General features: G+C 46.7%; 1 protein-coding gene across 4 annotated transcripts in view; it reads left to right on the top strand.

The window, feature by feature from the left end:
* The window catches only part of LOC119381045 (nose resistant to fluoxetine protein 6), a 71,548-nt gene that overhangs the window by 36,671 nt on the left and 18,718 nt on the right, over positions 1-16,159 (top strand). Inside the window, exons 9-11 of one of the 4 annotated variants that reach the window (XM_049418594.1) lie at positions 2,284-2,449; positions 8,815-8,894; positions 14,314-14,439. The exons of 1 other annotated variant lie outside the window; for it this stretch is intronic. In XM_049418594.1, the coding sequence (XP_049274551.1) occupies positions 2,284-2,449; positions 8,815-8,894; positions 14,314-14,439 (372 nt within the window). The remainder of the gene's footprint in view (positions 1-2,283; positions 2,450-8,814; positions 8,895-14,313; positions 14,440-16,159) is intronic. 2 more of the 4 variants (XM_049418593.1, XM_049418589.1) reach the window with 2 other exon arrangements.

Below are 16,159 nucleotides of genomic sequence, written 5' to 3'. Positions count from 1 at the left end.
TTAATTTTTTCAAGTCCAGTGAACATGTGGCTATGCTTTTTCTGTGGATATAGAAGATTTGTTTTATTCATTCCTCACGATCAATTGTTCGTGGCAGTCAGGGAGTGCACTCGAGAAAAATGGCGTGATAAGCTTTCAAAATTCTCCGGAGTGACGGTCGACAGTTTCATGTCCATGTTAGAATTTTATTTACAAGCCACATTTATATCCTTTAACGATGACTTTTACATTCAGCGGCAGGGCATATGTATAGGATCATGTGTTGCCCCGGTCCTGTGTAATATATTTTTAGCCGCCGTGGACCGCTCCCTTAGTCGTGAGCTTGCTGATCAAGGGGTCCTTAAGGCCTTCCGATATGTAGATGATTTTTTAATTGTTATCTCAGAGCAAATAACCATGACCCACGCTGATTCAGTGAGCAGAATTTTAACCAACTTTAGACATGTGGTAAAGGTCTAGTGTTCACGCATGAAGTCCCGTCTAACGGATCACTGCAGTTTTTAGATATTAACTTGAATTTTAGTGCACATCACATCTGCTGGCGATATGCACCAAGGGCGCAGAAAGAGCTCTTGCCTTTTGAATCTGCGCATTCCAAGATAGTCAAGAGAGCAATTGCAAACTCCTGCCTGGAATCAGCTCTTACCAAGTCATGCCCGCATGCCATGCATGAGAGCTTCCATAATCAAATCAATAGGCTGCTTTCAGCAGGCTTCCCCACCGCGATCATCACGGCTGTGGCTGAGAGTCTACTCAAAAAGATAAAAAAAGAATATCTTGGCAGCAACACAGAGCGCCTGCGTGGGAGGAATATCACAGTCGTGCCATATATGCACAAAGTTGCGCATCACTTGAAAAAAGTGGCAGACAGGCATGGCGTCCAAGTGGTTTTTTCTGCGCCAAAAAAGCTCGCCGGCTTATGCCCAAGGATTGGCGAGAACGGACAACGGCGAAGCGGCTGCGGTAAAAAGCATGCCGAAACGTTCTTGAAATGTGCCACAGGAGTGGTGTACCAAATTCCTCTCACGTGCGGACGTTCTTACGTGGGCCAAACAGGGCGCTGCGTGAATGAGCGCGTTGGGGAACATGCTGCGTCGATTACGAGAAGAGAAGGAGCGAACTTGCCCGCGCATTGCAGCTCATGCATGGGGTGTGAGCCGGTCTTCAAAAAGGTAAAAATTCTAGGAAGGAGCAAGGAGAGAGTGGGTCGTGAGCTGTTAGAAGCTTTTATATTAAGGAATTAGGCGACAACTGCGTGAGTGACACTTCTGTTGCTCTGTATAGCGCAGAAAGCAATTTTCTGCGCAGCTTTTGTTTTTGACGTGAGGTATCCTTGACATGTTTCCTCCTCTTTTCTTCTCCCCTTCTTTCGTTTTATTTGGGACGTGTGATAAAAAGTGCATATATATGCAGCGACCAAATGAATAAAGCCAGTTGATAGTTTGCGCTCTTTCCGTTTACTCTGTCCTTCCTTCCTGTGTTCGTCCGATTGAATGCGCAACGATTCCCACCACGAACATGCACCAACTCGCCCAGCAAGAAGTTCTTCTAAAAATTCTCGTAATCCCTGCTGCATTGTGTTTATCAATCCCCACTGCCTTCGCTGATAGACGATGAGTACCTCGCACGAAGCATTTTACGATCGAGTAAGTTTATCCGCGCTTAACAGGTTCGCGTCACCGACAGCAAATTTTAATTTTTTTTTTAATGATTATTCAGTAAGGGTTCAGAAGCCCCTGCACAGGCGCGGCGTACAACCATGTTATACTATGGTGTTGCCAGAAAAAAAAAAACAGATAAACGAGAAGTAACTCACAGCAGCGAACAAGTGTCGAGTAGTTTGTAAATGAATAAGATAAAATAAGAAGAGTGATTGACTTTAGAATGATCGTAAGACTTCAGACTTGAGGAAGTAAGTTTTCGAGACCGAGCATGTTCACGCATATGCGCATGCTTCACCGGTAGGCCTCTCGCCACGAAATACCGCGATAGTGTGCGTACGAAAGTTCTTTTTTTACTGTTGCTAACCTGCTATCAGGCGGGCCCTTTGTGTAGACAAGAGAGTACTGCGTGGCGTTTGTTGGGCGCGAGCTGGCTTCCTGCCCTGCTGTCACACAGAGAGGAGCGGAAGCACAGATACGTGTGGCCTCCCTGACGCAACCCATTCAACACTACAGAGTGGCGTGAAACACGATGAACGTCCACCACATGGCTTCACCTTCAAATACACTGCGGGAGCGGCTCCCGGATCGCCCACATGTATACGGTGTACTCCGATCGCAGGCTGACGCTACCCGTGATGTTCATGGTGGGTTTTGGCTTCGTGCTGAGCATGCTCGTACGGGGACCGGCCTTTTACGAGTTCCTGGGACATAACGACGAGCGATGCTACGAGAGCTGGTGGATGGTGCTGCTGCACATCAATAACTGGCAGTCCTTCCTCAACATGGTGAGAAACAGCGGGGCTCGTACTCTTGGATGGGTATAGACAACCACAGTGCATCGTTACTGGCACATGTTTCAGCACACACCATATACGATACGCGTCCTCGTTCATAACAAACACGTTGCTCCTACTTGGCAGCCGTAGTCATCAGTGATGGTCAAGGGAACACGAGCGGGTGTTAGTGAAACCCGGTGAGTTACACTGATGTTTTTTGACGGGTAACTGAAGTTGCCGCGGAACCTCCGTTCTCGAGAAGGGTATAGGCAACCCGTAGGACTGCTACCGGGACCCTTCCTTCAGGAAGCTGATTTATCGGGTCGCGCACAGTTCGGTGTCGTGTTAACGATTCCCTATTCATTAAGAATAGGAATAATCAGTTGTCCATCCTTCGACGCTGTGATGTGCTCAAAAAGCTAGTCTCGGCCACTTGGATTATAGCCCATTCTCATCAGAAAGGTACCAGGACCTTGAACTAAGCTCTCCCTCCAGCATAGCCACGCTTCTCCCCAGAATGACGAATAATGGCATAGTGGGTGCTTCTCTACTTCATAGAGATTACGACCATTTATGGCGTAGTGGGTACCTTGCATGTGTACTTGCTTTAGTTGGCCCAAGAGAGTCTCCAACGAGCTCTAGAAAGGCCGCTCTTCCAGCATTCGCTGTGACTGTGCTGCGTGTTCCGCGCAGGCCTTGGGATTTTAGAGCGCAGCTCTTAGGCGCCCGTTCCTGCGTTGAGCGGCGTCGCTCAACAAGCCATAGCGAAAACTTAGTGATCCTTTCCATGCATTAACGTTGCTACACTATGCGATATTCAGTAGTTGTTTATTTTTGGCCTGTGTAGATTTGATGTTTGTGCACATGTTGCCATCATGTATCAATACGGATGTCCAGCTTATATATACTATTTGTCAAATGGAGCTGGAGGTTGATGGAGATCCCGCCGCAGCCGGGGATTAAGGAAAGAAAAATTCATTAGCGTCAATTATTACTGATTTAGATATGCAAGGAATTTTCCGCTTAACCTATATCTCCAGAAGTAGTGCGATATATATGCTAGACGGCGACCGAAGCAATATTAAAAAATATATATATATATGTGAAGAGTTGCATGCTTTGTCGTTACGTAGCTGAGTGAGGTTATAACCAAAGCACGACTCTATACGGTATAGAGTCGTGTTGGTACACCAGCTGTCGCTAGACTTTGGCCACGTTTTTATGCGTGCGCTAAGCTTCCACCAGCGTATCAGAGTTTGCAAAGGGTGGCGTTAAAAAACGGCGTCCCCTCGACATCCCAGCGTGCGTCGATCGCGGAGCTGCCCCGCAATCCTTCGGGAGATAATGCGTGATAAACGTGTCGGGCGTTGAGCAAAAGCCGGCATTCGTGAGACGCGATTTGCCGGCGCATCTTTGAAGTGCTAAGTTCGCTCTTTACTCTCCATAAAAAAAAAAAGAAACTATAATGAGGGAAGGAAGGGATCATTCATGTTCCCCGCTCATCCCTCGGCACACAACAAACTGCGCCATCCCGGTGGCGCTGGGGATCAATCGCCTAATGCCCCAAATAATCTATTACCCCGTGCACGTGGTGGACCAACAGGCGCGCTATCCCTGCGGCGCTTCAGGTGCGCCATTCAGGCGGCAGGGAATTACTTGGAAGCGAAGCAGCCGGGCCACGAGGTGAGCTCGTCCCGATAGTCGCCGACCCTCGCCCGCCGTTTCGATCGTGCGCGCCGGGTGTGAAATTGAGAAATATCGCGCAAACGTGGCCGAATGTAAAGAAATTAGGCCGCATACGGTGGGCGCGAGGCATATAGGGCGCCACAGCTCGACTTCGCGGCTCCCTTCCTTGCGCGCCTCATTTTCCTCGGCCTCCCTCCGCACATTAATTCCCCCTCCCCGCAGGCCGCTCGAATCATCGTCCCGAAGAGTCAGCGCTTCTTCCAGCCGGGATCCCCTCACCCCCGCTTTCAATATCCAGTCACGCGTTAGTTTTTCGACGACACTTCGTGAAGGGAGGCTTCCCTTCGCGACTTCGCTGCCGACGTCGGACATACGGCGAAGAATGCGGCACTGGACAGGAGGCAGACGTAAGGCGAAAGTGAGGGCTAGAAGTTGAACAGAAAATAAATAAATAAAGTCAAAACAGCGTTGATTTTACGCAAAAGAAACAACGGTTATGAAAATATGCTTAAACGGTTATGAAAATATGCTTTAATAGCACTTCGTCACCCCAAGGTGGTAGTGAATAAGCTTTTCACGTTAGTGTTAGTGTTATTGTCAGTGTGACGAACAAATTGACTAGATAATTTATTCCGTAGCCAGTACGTAGACAGGTGAGCAGTGAGGCCTTTTGGTAGAATTGGTCATCGTGACAGGTTGTTGTGCTATACTGATGGCCGAAAGCGAAGTGAGAATTGCCCTTTGGAAAAGGAAATAAATCTCGTGGGCAGCACGTGTCCACTACTTGCTATGCTTCTCATGGAAACGAAGACCTTTCTATGTCACTCTGGGAGACAGCTGAAAAACAATACTTCAATTTTCTCTTCGAGTTAAATAAAATGAGCCTTACGCACCCAGATGTCAGAATACCCGTTGCAATGCGCTATGAGGGGGCGCAGTCCCGCATTAAGTAAATGCGTTGCGTCCTTGGCTTCAAACCGTCAAGACTGTTGGGCAGGTACTAATCCATTTTGCAACTTCGTTTAGCTCTTAACGACAATGTCATATCATAGTTTCCATTTCCGAAGTTAGTTTAACTACGAAGATGACATGGAATTCGTTCATTACACGTACTAAAAATGTTGAATCACTTTAGGAAAAATCCTGGGTTTTCTAGCCAAGTAACTACAGCGCATTTAAAGCAAATAGGTTCGTATAAATAAGAAATGCATCCGAAGCTATTGCGCTCTTTCAAAATGGACGAAAATGTGTAGATAAAAAGATTAAGTTGTGTACAACGGGGACTGAAATGATAATCGTTCGTTGAAGAGACATTACGGTACTGCGCTATATAAAAATCTCCGGTTTGCTAGTTCCGAAAAAAAGCACACATTTATGGTAGCCCCATCTGCCTGTGGTATGTAATTATTTGCGGCAGATTTACTTCATATCTGCGCCTACGTTAGTAAAAGCGTTATCTGACGTGATAGCTGCAGCACTTGTGCCACTATCACAAAGGTAGCTGTCGTAAGAGGCCGGTGCTCCACAATTGAGAAAATACGAGCTTTTGTTACGCGTACGCGTTACGGAACACTAGCCTTTCGCTGTAAGCCTTCGCGATCGTCTCTATTTTATCAAAATAATGGGTCAACGTTTTATGCGAACGAAGAGCAACGAAAATAGTAAACACGTTTAGCAGCGACAAACTGAGCACTATATAATGCATGTAAAGAATATTCGATGAAAAAATGGGAAAAAAACGGTACTGAAAGCAGCAAGTGAGAATCGTGACATTTTCCGGACCTACTAAAACAAAAAAAAATAGTTCGGGGTGCCTATAGGTAGATTTTGTCAAACGTAGAAAACGAAATGTATCTTTGCAGTAAACTTTTGACCGTTCCTCTTGACAGAGAGCGAAAGAAATTTGCGAAGTACACGAGCTGTAATAACCATTTACCGAGCCAAAGTCAAAGAAAAAAAAATGCAAACGAAAGAACAAAGGAATGCAAGCGATTTTAAGCGAGGCATTTGAACGCTGCGCGGAATTCAATAGGCACTTGCACTGCTCGATTAACTGCCACTTTTCGGGCCATTTTTATGTCAAGTCAAATCCTTCTCGGAGGAGTGTCCGCGGTGCGAAAGGACAGAGCTTTCCTGACCGCCCTTCTTTCCCCGACTTCTTTATTCCCTGCGGCCGCAATCCGAGCCTGCAGCTTCCTCCGCTGTCAGGCATGACGACGACGCAGACCGGAGAAAAGAAGGCGAGAGCCCCCCCCGGGGGACACTCGAGTCCCGCGTATTTATCACGCGGCTTTGCTCAGGCTCTTTTGGAGATGGGGAATTGCGTCCTCTACGGTGGATAGACTGCTTCCTCTCCGGGGCCAACCCGGGACCGACCAGGAGCTTCGAAACTCGACGCATGCGGCTGCAGTGCCGCTCTCGGCTAGTTTCTGCGCCGCACACATTTTTGGACGATTTTCGCGCGTGCGAATGCGACACTGCCGGCAGACTTAATTGTCAACCCGATTCCTTTTTCTTTCTTTTTTTCGCCACTGAAGTCAAAATGAGTGACAGAACCACGAGCGGCCGTGAAGAGCAGCCGACAGACACAGGATCCTTGATCGCGGGAACGTTGAGATGGGAAGGGGGGGGGGGAGGGAAGGAGATAACAGGGCCTAAGCGAACAATGCCATCGCATGCAGAAAGAATGGCACGCGAAAAATACGGGCTGTCTTAATGAGAGCGGATAAAGAAAGAAAGGAAAAGAAATCCTTCGGTGTGCTTTCAGGGCCTCGCTCCGGACGGCGAGTCGAACGAGCGGTCTTTAGGAGGCTTAGGGAAAAGATGGGTGCCGGGAGGAGGCCGTGCTTCCAGAAATTTCCCGCGAGTGCGGGCTTAATTGTGTCCATAAAACCTGCTGCACGCTAGAGAGGCGCCGAGCCCGACAGCAGAGCCTAGTGCAAGTGCGTGCCTCTTGAGTCGCGGCGCTGGAGGAAGTGCTACTAAAACCTGTTCGGGAAGAACACGGTTTCATATAGGTTAACAAGGTGCCTTTATTGGGCGAGGCCCCGCGAAGTGCAGGTCGAGCATGCGGCGGTTCTAGTGCGACGCTTTTCTTTCTTCCTTAGACCTTTTAGATGAGGTCCATGCCCTTCGTTTTTGTGTTTTGTCGCTCCGCCCTAAACGAGGGCATAATTCCTTTTTTTTTTCTTTCGCATGACACGGCATGGGCAGCAACACACGCAGTATCTTGACCACGAACCGCGCTAACTTCGCGCGCGCTCATCGCATGTTAAGCGTGAAAAGTTGCTGCCTACATAAGTAATAAGGGTTGCAACAACTGACCCGCCTAAATAAGTGTCATATTTTGTGCGTCGATGGCTGCCAGCAAGGACCGGTAAGTGAAACGAAGGACGTTTCACTTACCGCAGAAGTTTACTTTAGGCCCTTAAAAGGAAGTGGAGGGGTTGCTTTCTCTTTTTATTACGTGCTAAGAGGAGCGGATGCTCGAAATGAAGGCGATAACCACATTTTTAAATATGAATCGAGCCTTCTCGTTGTTAAAGCGTAGTTTTAAATGATAAGCACTCATTAGATCTTTTTCATTGGGTATCGTATGTCATATGTGTACTATGATGTTTACGCTAATGAGAAAAAAAATGGGGGGGGGGGGACACGTGGGGCGAATATATTCTGAGGTGATGTTCCTGCCTTGAAGACAATATCATGTTACCGTTATTAATTAAAAGACACGGGGAAAGACGCATTATCTCTAAAAGAGGTTATCACGAAGGATTATTATTACCAAGCCAGCGCTCATTAATGTGAGAAAGTTCTCCCGTTGGGCATCGTGGGTCATGTTCGCAGAATGATTTTTACGCTACACGGAAAGAAACAAAATCGTGTAAAGAGGAAGAAGGATAATGTTTCCTAAGGCACGGATAATGCTTTGAGTATAAGATCATGTCACTGTTCTGTTATTCATAAAACATTCAGAAAGGAATTGTTATTGGTAGAGAAGTAATCTCTGAGGCTTATCATTAACATGCTAACGCGTTTGATAGTGAAATTATATTTCTGGAATCGTAATGACGAAGCTTTTTGTTCTTAACTGTTGCTTACAACTCGAAGGTCGCTATTGCGAATATGGCCTCTGCCTCCACGAACATACACATGAGCCCAATACCTGGCCTTAGATTCAGTGTCGCATGTCAACTACATACTTGCCTGCGTAGTTAGGCTCAAACTAAAGAAGCACTCAACTTTCTTTTCTCTTTCTTTCTGAAATTTGTTTTATGCTTTAGCATTACAAACTAGAAGCAACTTTTGTAGCAAGCAATCGCAATGAGCTGGGATGTGCGGGGAGTGAAGTGGTCGCGGATGCACTTTTTCTTTCAAGTACATCAACTGATTAATTATTTTAAGGAATAAAAAACGCCATGCAAGTCGTTTTAAAGGCTCATGTGATCGTTTTTATTTAACGGTAATTAAAACGCAGCAATAAAAAACGGAATAAAACAGCGGCTCTAATTTATTCAACTAGTGCAGAAGTTAAAGGGAGGGATAAAACGGTGCCAGAACGTCTTCTAAATTCCCTCACAGAACGGTATTGCTTATGTAGGAATAAGCAGAACAATAAAGAGAAATTTTCATCAATAATATCGTTCTCGAAGTTATAAACGAATGAATTCTATTTGCTTCATTCGCAGTGCAGTCCGTTTTACTGGTACATCAGCGTTGACTGGCAACTCTACATGGTGTTCTGTGCAGTGCCCCTCATCATGATCAGGTGAGCCGAAACGGTAACACTCTCGAAGCCCCGCACTGATCCGGGCGACTGCCCCGCCACGGTGGTCTAGTGGTTATGGCGCTCGACTGCTGACCCGAAGGTCGCGGGATCGAATCCCGGCCGCGGCGGCTGCATTTTCGATGGAGGCAAAAATGTTTGAGTCCCGTGTACTTAGATTTAGGTGCACGTTAAAGAACCCCAGGTGGTCGAAATTTCCGGAGCCCTCCACTACGGCGTCTCTCATAATCATATCGTGGTTTTGGGACGTTAAACCCCAGATATTATTATTATGATCCGGGCGACTGAATATCGCACGTCACTGAAATGAATAATGATTTTGCGACTTCGGAACTGAAATGTTTATGCTTCACTGTATTGTCCTCGCGTCGAGTAAAGTAACTGGGTTACGGGGACATGGTAAAAGGCACCTAATGGCGACATCCACTCGTCGTTTATAGTTTACCCACTTCAGTGCTAGAGTGATGTCATTATTTTACGAGCTACGTTGTAACTGTGACCTATGTGCAAGTACTTGCTTTTTCGCTTCGTCATAGTGTGTGCCCACAGCCATCGCCACTGTTTCATCACTATAGCCTCGTTTACACCCTAAGGCGGAGCGGCCAAAGCGGCGAAGCAGATTTTCAACGCGGCGAGGCGGCAAATGCGCGTACCAGTTCCGACCGCACAGCTAGCCTGGCTCCGCGCGTGGCCGAGGAAGCGGGGCATCTCGCGCTTTTGCGGACGTGTCGCTATCACGGGGCACTGCTTGTCCACCCTCGCCAGCCGAGCCGCATTCCCAGATCTCGCTCTATTGCCAGCTCAACCAGATGTTTACTACAAGCACTACAAGGGTACACCAGCGCCGCCACCGCATGGCGTTCTGATTGGCTGCGGCAAAGCGGAGACCTTCGGCGGGCGGAAAAAAATTATGGCAGCTTCGCGCTAGTGGTGCCAAGCCTGAAGGAAGAGCGCAGCTGCATATGGGTGACCTTCCTGGTTTCTCTACATTCTTTATTTCTTCTCTCTCTCTGTTTCTTGTATCTCCTTTATTTTTGTATCCGTTTCTTCCTGTTTCTTTCTTTCTCTCTCTCTATCTATTTCTTTCTCTTTGTCGCTCTTTCTATGTTTATTTTAAGTTCTTCCTTTCCTTCCTCTTTCTCTCACTTCCTTTGTTCCTCGTTACATCTGTATTTCTTTCACTTTCTGTGTTGCTGTCTGGTTTTTTTTTTTCTCTTTCCCTCTCTTGCTATGTCTTTCTGTCTTTTTATGTCTTTACTCCCTTTATTTCTCTCTATCTTTCTCTTCCTTTTTCTCCATATCGCTTTCTTTCTCCCTCTCTCGCTTTCTCTCTCTGTCTATGTTTTTCTGTCTTTTTATCTTATCATCTCTTTATTCCTTTTATTTCTCTCTATTTTTCTCTACCACTTTCTCTCTTTTTCTCTCTCTCTTTTTTATCTTTTTGTTTCTATCTCTTTCTTTTCTCTCTACCTTTCTCCCTTGTTCGTTTTCGTTTGACGCTCGCACCTGCTGTATTCGGTAGTGGGGTTGCCATATTCCTGTGGCGCGTACCCACCTGGGGAGTTTCGCACGACGGAGCACAACTTGCCGATAGCTTAAACACCTTCACTCTAAAGAGAATGAAGAGAGCGCGTGCCGGTTCATGATGATGATAGTTTTTTTACGACGGAGCACAAGTTACGGACAGCTAAAGCAGCTTCGCTGTCAAAAATCGGTTCCCGAGCAAACCGGTTCGCCGGCTCGCTTTCCGCCCTTCCGCTGCCTGGACAGGCGCTTCCCTCCGCTTTCCGCTTTCCCGCTCGTCCACTTTGGCCGCTCCACCTTCGGCGTGAACGAGGATTAACCCGTCAGAGTCAGCACTGCACGCGCCCCGGCATTTCATTTATTGAACGAGAAATAGGGATGCAAACAAAGCGAATGTCGAAACATAAGTCGCTTGTTTTCGCGTAAGCCGCGCGGCACAAGCGGCCACACTCGGCGCGCAGTAATCGGAAAGCGTGAGGAAAAGGAACCGGACGCCCAGTGGTGTCCAGTTTTCTTGTGCTTTCGAGTGTACAAAGTTTGTCGTATCTATGTACACGGAAAGCCAAGTGGCCCTGCGCTGTCACGCCTGTTCGCCGAAAGCTGTCGGCCTGGACACGTCCTATCTGCATAGTATCGGCCTCTTCGCATGACAAGCACGACGTTCGCTCTTTCCTCGAAATTCTCTGACGTGAATCTCCGGTGCAGAAGAGAATACAGAAGTGTCGTGTGCGAGAAGAAAAGACAAGATTTGCAGAACATCTTCAACTCCTGGTGCATGAATGTAAAGAAGCCAGACTTCTTTTCAAACATAGCTTTTGTTACAAAACAAAAGTGGGCCACAATGCGACCTTGAGCGAAAGTCATGCTGTTTTCCCCTGTTCTTCTGTTTTTGAGGCGAGCGCATCGACACCTTTTCCTCAAAACCTCCTCCTAAGAGTTTAATGCGTCACTAAGTGTGAGGTTTAAGAACGGTCATCGAAGACACCTGTGGAGAATAGTCGAACAATGTGTTCTTTAGTGTGTTCCAGAATTTCTAGCATATCACAAAAACCAAGAGCGATGCTAGACAATTTTTCTTTCAGAATGTCCTGCCTACGTGGCATAGCTAAAGAATGTCCTCTTGAGCAGAAACAATAGGAAGCGTCATATGTGCGAAGCACGGAAGAATGTGCGGAACATGTCCAACTCCGGAAGCACCCAAGCGAGCATAGCTGACCTGCTTTTAAAAAAGCCTTACTTGTCACCGAGCAAAAGTAGGCCACAGCGCTACCTTGACCAAAACTTTTGCAGTGTCTCTAGTTGTTGGCACAGTAAGCGTGTCTGCGCCTTTGTGTAATGGTGTCCAAGCGCTTCCAACTGGTAAAGGCTTGGACACAACTGGTGGTCAAGAAAGACCACTTATCGAGAGCTACAAAAGATACTGTCACACGTGGCGACCGCTTTCTCACCGAAGATTTTTTTTTTTTTTTGAGGCAGTACGTCCCTGCCATCACTTAACGTCCATCGCAGTAACAGCCTGTTCAATCGACCTCCACGAGGAGCAGTCTTTGATCATTCGTTCAACTTACATTTGAGGGCACTAAAAGCACTGCGCGGTAGACGGTAGTCACGTGGTATTTTTTAACGTTCGGGCGTTTTAAAGAAAGGCTGGAAAAATAATTAAGCAGGGGAATTTCCTTAGCATAGAATAAAAATTCCGATAATTCTGAACAAGCGCTACAACTTCGGTACTGAAGATTAGTCGCTAGAGTTACTATTTAAAAAGGTAATTAAGCAATCTTTGATAATTACCGAGCTTGGCCGACTGGAAGAAATATTCTGACGTGATCTGAGACTCAGAACAACACTGCGGTAATTCGAGACGCGTAGCACCTACGTTTTCTTTTTAATACTTGGTGCTTTTTAGCTGAAACACCCTATATCTAACATCGTTTTCCGGAAGACAGATGTAAGGGAGGGCCCATATTGGGGTGATAACTTCGTAAACAACTCTGCCAACGCTGCCAAGAAGCATAGTCAACAAGTGCTCGCTGCAGCAGAAGCAATGGGAAGCGTCATGTGCGGGAAGCACGAAACAAAATATGCAGGGAATATGTCTAAGTCCAAATCTGGCGAAGCGAAGAGCGTATGCTTGTTTTCAAAACAGACCTTTTCAGACAGAAAAAGTAGACCACAGCATAACCTTGAGCGCCAGCATCTATGCTAGTCCTCATAAAATGTGATATTCGTGCTTTTTTTTTTTCGCAACAACTTCCTTAACATGCTGAATGATGAACATTGAGGCCGGTTAAGAAACACCATTTAATGGCACCTAGAAGACATAATCTGGTAGCACGTCCGGTATGGAATTATGCAAGACTTAAATATTGGAAGGCAATAATACGATAATCATATTTTGCACGGGAGGGTTGGGCGGTACGCCATCGCTGACAAATGCTCTCTGGGGCGCGAAAGATAGGATGTGTCATATGCGGGAAGCACAGCAAAATTCACGACACACGCGGTACTCCAGAAGAGCGAAAGCCGAGACAGCTCACTTGTTTTCAAAACGTGACTTTTCACACAGAAAAACTAGGCCACAGCGTAACATTGAGCTAAATCCTCGCTAATGTCGCAGCTCTGTCTCACAAAATCAGAGGACATTCATGCATTTATTTTCCCCCTCGAAGGCTATCTATAACAGCTGAATAGTGGAGAACAATCAATGGCTACCAAAGGGGGATTTCGGACACTTACTGAGAATAACCAGGTAGTGTGTCCAATATGATATTACACAGAATTCGGGTGTTGGAAGACAAACGTGACAACAACATCTCGCGCACGAGGACAGGGCAAAGAGACACTGTTGACAAGTGCTTTCTGTAGCAGAAACAACAGGAAGCGTCATACGCGGGAAGCATGGGAAAATCTGCGACACATGTCCAACTCCAAAAGCCTGGAAAGGAAGAAAGCTGACTTGTTTTCAAACACTGCTCCTCCTAAGGCAAAAGTAGGTCACAGCGTGCGCTTAAGCGAAAACTTTGTTAATGCCGCTGTTTGCCTCTGTGTGAAGTGAACCAGTTCATTTTTATGCCACGAAATTTACGGGACACGTGGTTGAGTACAACAGGCAGTTAACAAAAGACATATGAAAGTCTCAGGAAAGGTACCTTAATGATGTCTTCGGTCTGATACTTCACAAACTGATATTAAAAGATGAAGAAATGGCTGGCACTCCTTGCACATTCAGACTCGTTTGCGCATAATTGGGAACTATACAGGAAAAGGAAGGAATCATCATACGAGAAAACATATATGGTGTCCTCAATCAAGTTTTAGGATGTAGCTTCACCTGAACAGGACGGCCAAACAGAGTGGACTGCTTCAAGCATGTGATTTTTATTAAGGAGGATATAAGCGTATAGTGGCGCTTCTATTCATTCCGTTGGATTCTTGCTCCGGTCGTCGTGCACCTGTGATCTACAACGTGCACTCGTCCATTCGTCGCATTCGATCAGTCCCATTCAAAGAAGCTAATTACCTTGTCGTCATGTTTGGTGTTTCTCCGGCTGTACGACTCGCACTACATGACGATCAGGATAAGGGGCCGCTGCCTCCGATCACAGATTAAGGTGGGATGCATACAGTGGTGCCTTTAATGCCGCCAGGATATTTATTGTTGCAACAGCATGAATCTGGAGCACGTTACCAGCACATTGCGGAAAATGTTGCGTTAAACCCGCCGTTAAACCCCCTGTTGCTTTAAACCAGGCACCGCAAATATTTGTGCCCATCTTCAGCGGCTCTTGTACCGAATTAGGTTGGGGTGAGGGATTAACGTGGAGGCATTCTTCGCACGTTCACTTGCTGCCGGCTTGCACTGGCCGGCTCCTTGCAGGAGGGAGAAGCTTGGCGTGTTCCTGCTGCTGGGCAGTACGGTAGCCACGGCCGCTTACGTCATCTTCCAGACGTACACGCTTGACTACCAGCCACTGCCGCTGCTGCTTTCCGACCCGAACCAAGAGTAAGTCTTAACTGCATCACCCGGAGTCAACGCGTCTGTAGGCTTGTCGCGTCGTCTTCAGAGACGTACAGTACCCTTGGTGAGATTGTGCGGGAGCAGTTCTGTGGAGATCTGTACTTTAGCAAACGCCCCCACAGGAAGACAAGGCGACAGATGAGTAATTTTCATGCACTCTGCATTACTGCGTATACCAGTGCCACTTGTTGCAAAATAGCGGATAATATATGTTTTCTCAAAACGTTCAGTTGCTCTTGATTGCCTGAATTTCAACACTGGATATTAGGTTACGCGCGTGTGCGTCGACAGGATAGACTCAACGGACAACGATCTCTCACGTTGATCGAAGATATAAGCAGCGCACATGAGGCAAAACGAGATGGGAAAAAAAAAAACGAGACGGAATAAAGTGCTAAACTTCCAGCAGAAATTTAATGAATAGTGATGTAAATATATATGTACGCAAACGGACCTGCTTGTGCGTAAGACCTCGAGACAACGGAAAACTGGTGGAGCACAATATGCTGTGATATGACAAAATAAAAGCCGATAGAAGCCCCGTGCGAGATCATGAATAGTCGCCTCGAAAATTCTGCCGCCGTCTACAATTCAGAAACGTAAGTTCATTATCGCATAATTCAATTGAGGGCGAACTTACGCACGAGTCCCTCCACAGGACTATTCCCACGGCCTCAATAATTTCCCTTATGTCCATCGCGTTGGTCCTGCCTATTACTGCGTTCTTATCAAACAAAAGTGCACAGTCACAATTTAGGGGAAGCTTATATGACAAAAAGCAACGTTAAGGTAGTTATTAGGACGCTCGCGTAATCTACCCGCCTGACCGATGTGTTGCTTGCCGAAGGACAGCGATAATATGACACATTTGCGCCGCGACAGAAAGGGGCTCTCGTGTATTGTTTCACTGACTGACACAAGGGTCTTGTAGCTGGCTCCGCACACGCTGAAAAGCATTTAAGGTGCCGAACAGATAACTCAAACATTTGGTTTATTTGGTTACTTAAAGGGGCGATGACATGGTCACCCAAATATTTGTGGTTTTCAGCGAAAACTAGAAGTAGAAGGTCTATTATGCCTATACAGATTCTAAAAGTGGGCCGTAAAAGAATATTTCAGTGCAAAACAAGCCCTAGAAGTCGCCGGCTATAAACCCCGCCCACCGCCGGCGACCGCCATTTTGCGATGGCGCGTGTGACGTCATGTGCAGCACGGAACGGAGCCGTCGTCTTCTACCAAAGTTTCAGCCGCTGCAAATTGCTCAATTTCAGTGCCAAGCTGAAGAAAGCTAAAATATCTCGGAGCAATATTATTCGGAACAATACCATTCGCCACGGAACAATACCATTCGACCACGGAACAACATCATTCGCCGCAATGCAGACGCTTGCACAGCTATAGCTACTTGTTACGTCACGGCTCGCGAGTTCACCAGTGTTGCCTGACTCTCGGGCCGCTCGCGTGTTTATAAAAAATATTCGATTATAAATTAAGTGCTCGACCAAATCCGCTAAACTTTCGCCAGCTTATTTGTGAATGCACTAGGATTAATCCACATAGCACAGGTTATGATCGAAAATTGGGTGTCATGGCCTCTTTAAAGGCGAGACTTCGGTAGCATTTTAATAACTCTCCCAACATTGCGCCAGGTCACATAAGTTTCCTCAGGGCAAATTTGGCTGTGGACTTTTGTTTGATGGGCGCA

This window comes from Rhipicephalus sanguineus, chromosome 1, assembly GCF_013339695.2.
Source record: "Rhipicephalus sanguineus isolate Rsan-2018 chromosome 1, BIME_Rsan_1.4, whole genome shotgun sequence".
Taxonomy (NCBI): domain Eukaryota; kingdom Metazoa; phylum Arthropoda; class Arachnida; order Ixodida; family Ixodidae; genus Rhipicephalus; species Rhipicephalus sanguineus.
Note: the sequence above shows the minus strand (reverse complement) of the source record. Positions and strands in the feature narration are given on the sequence as shown.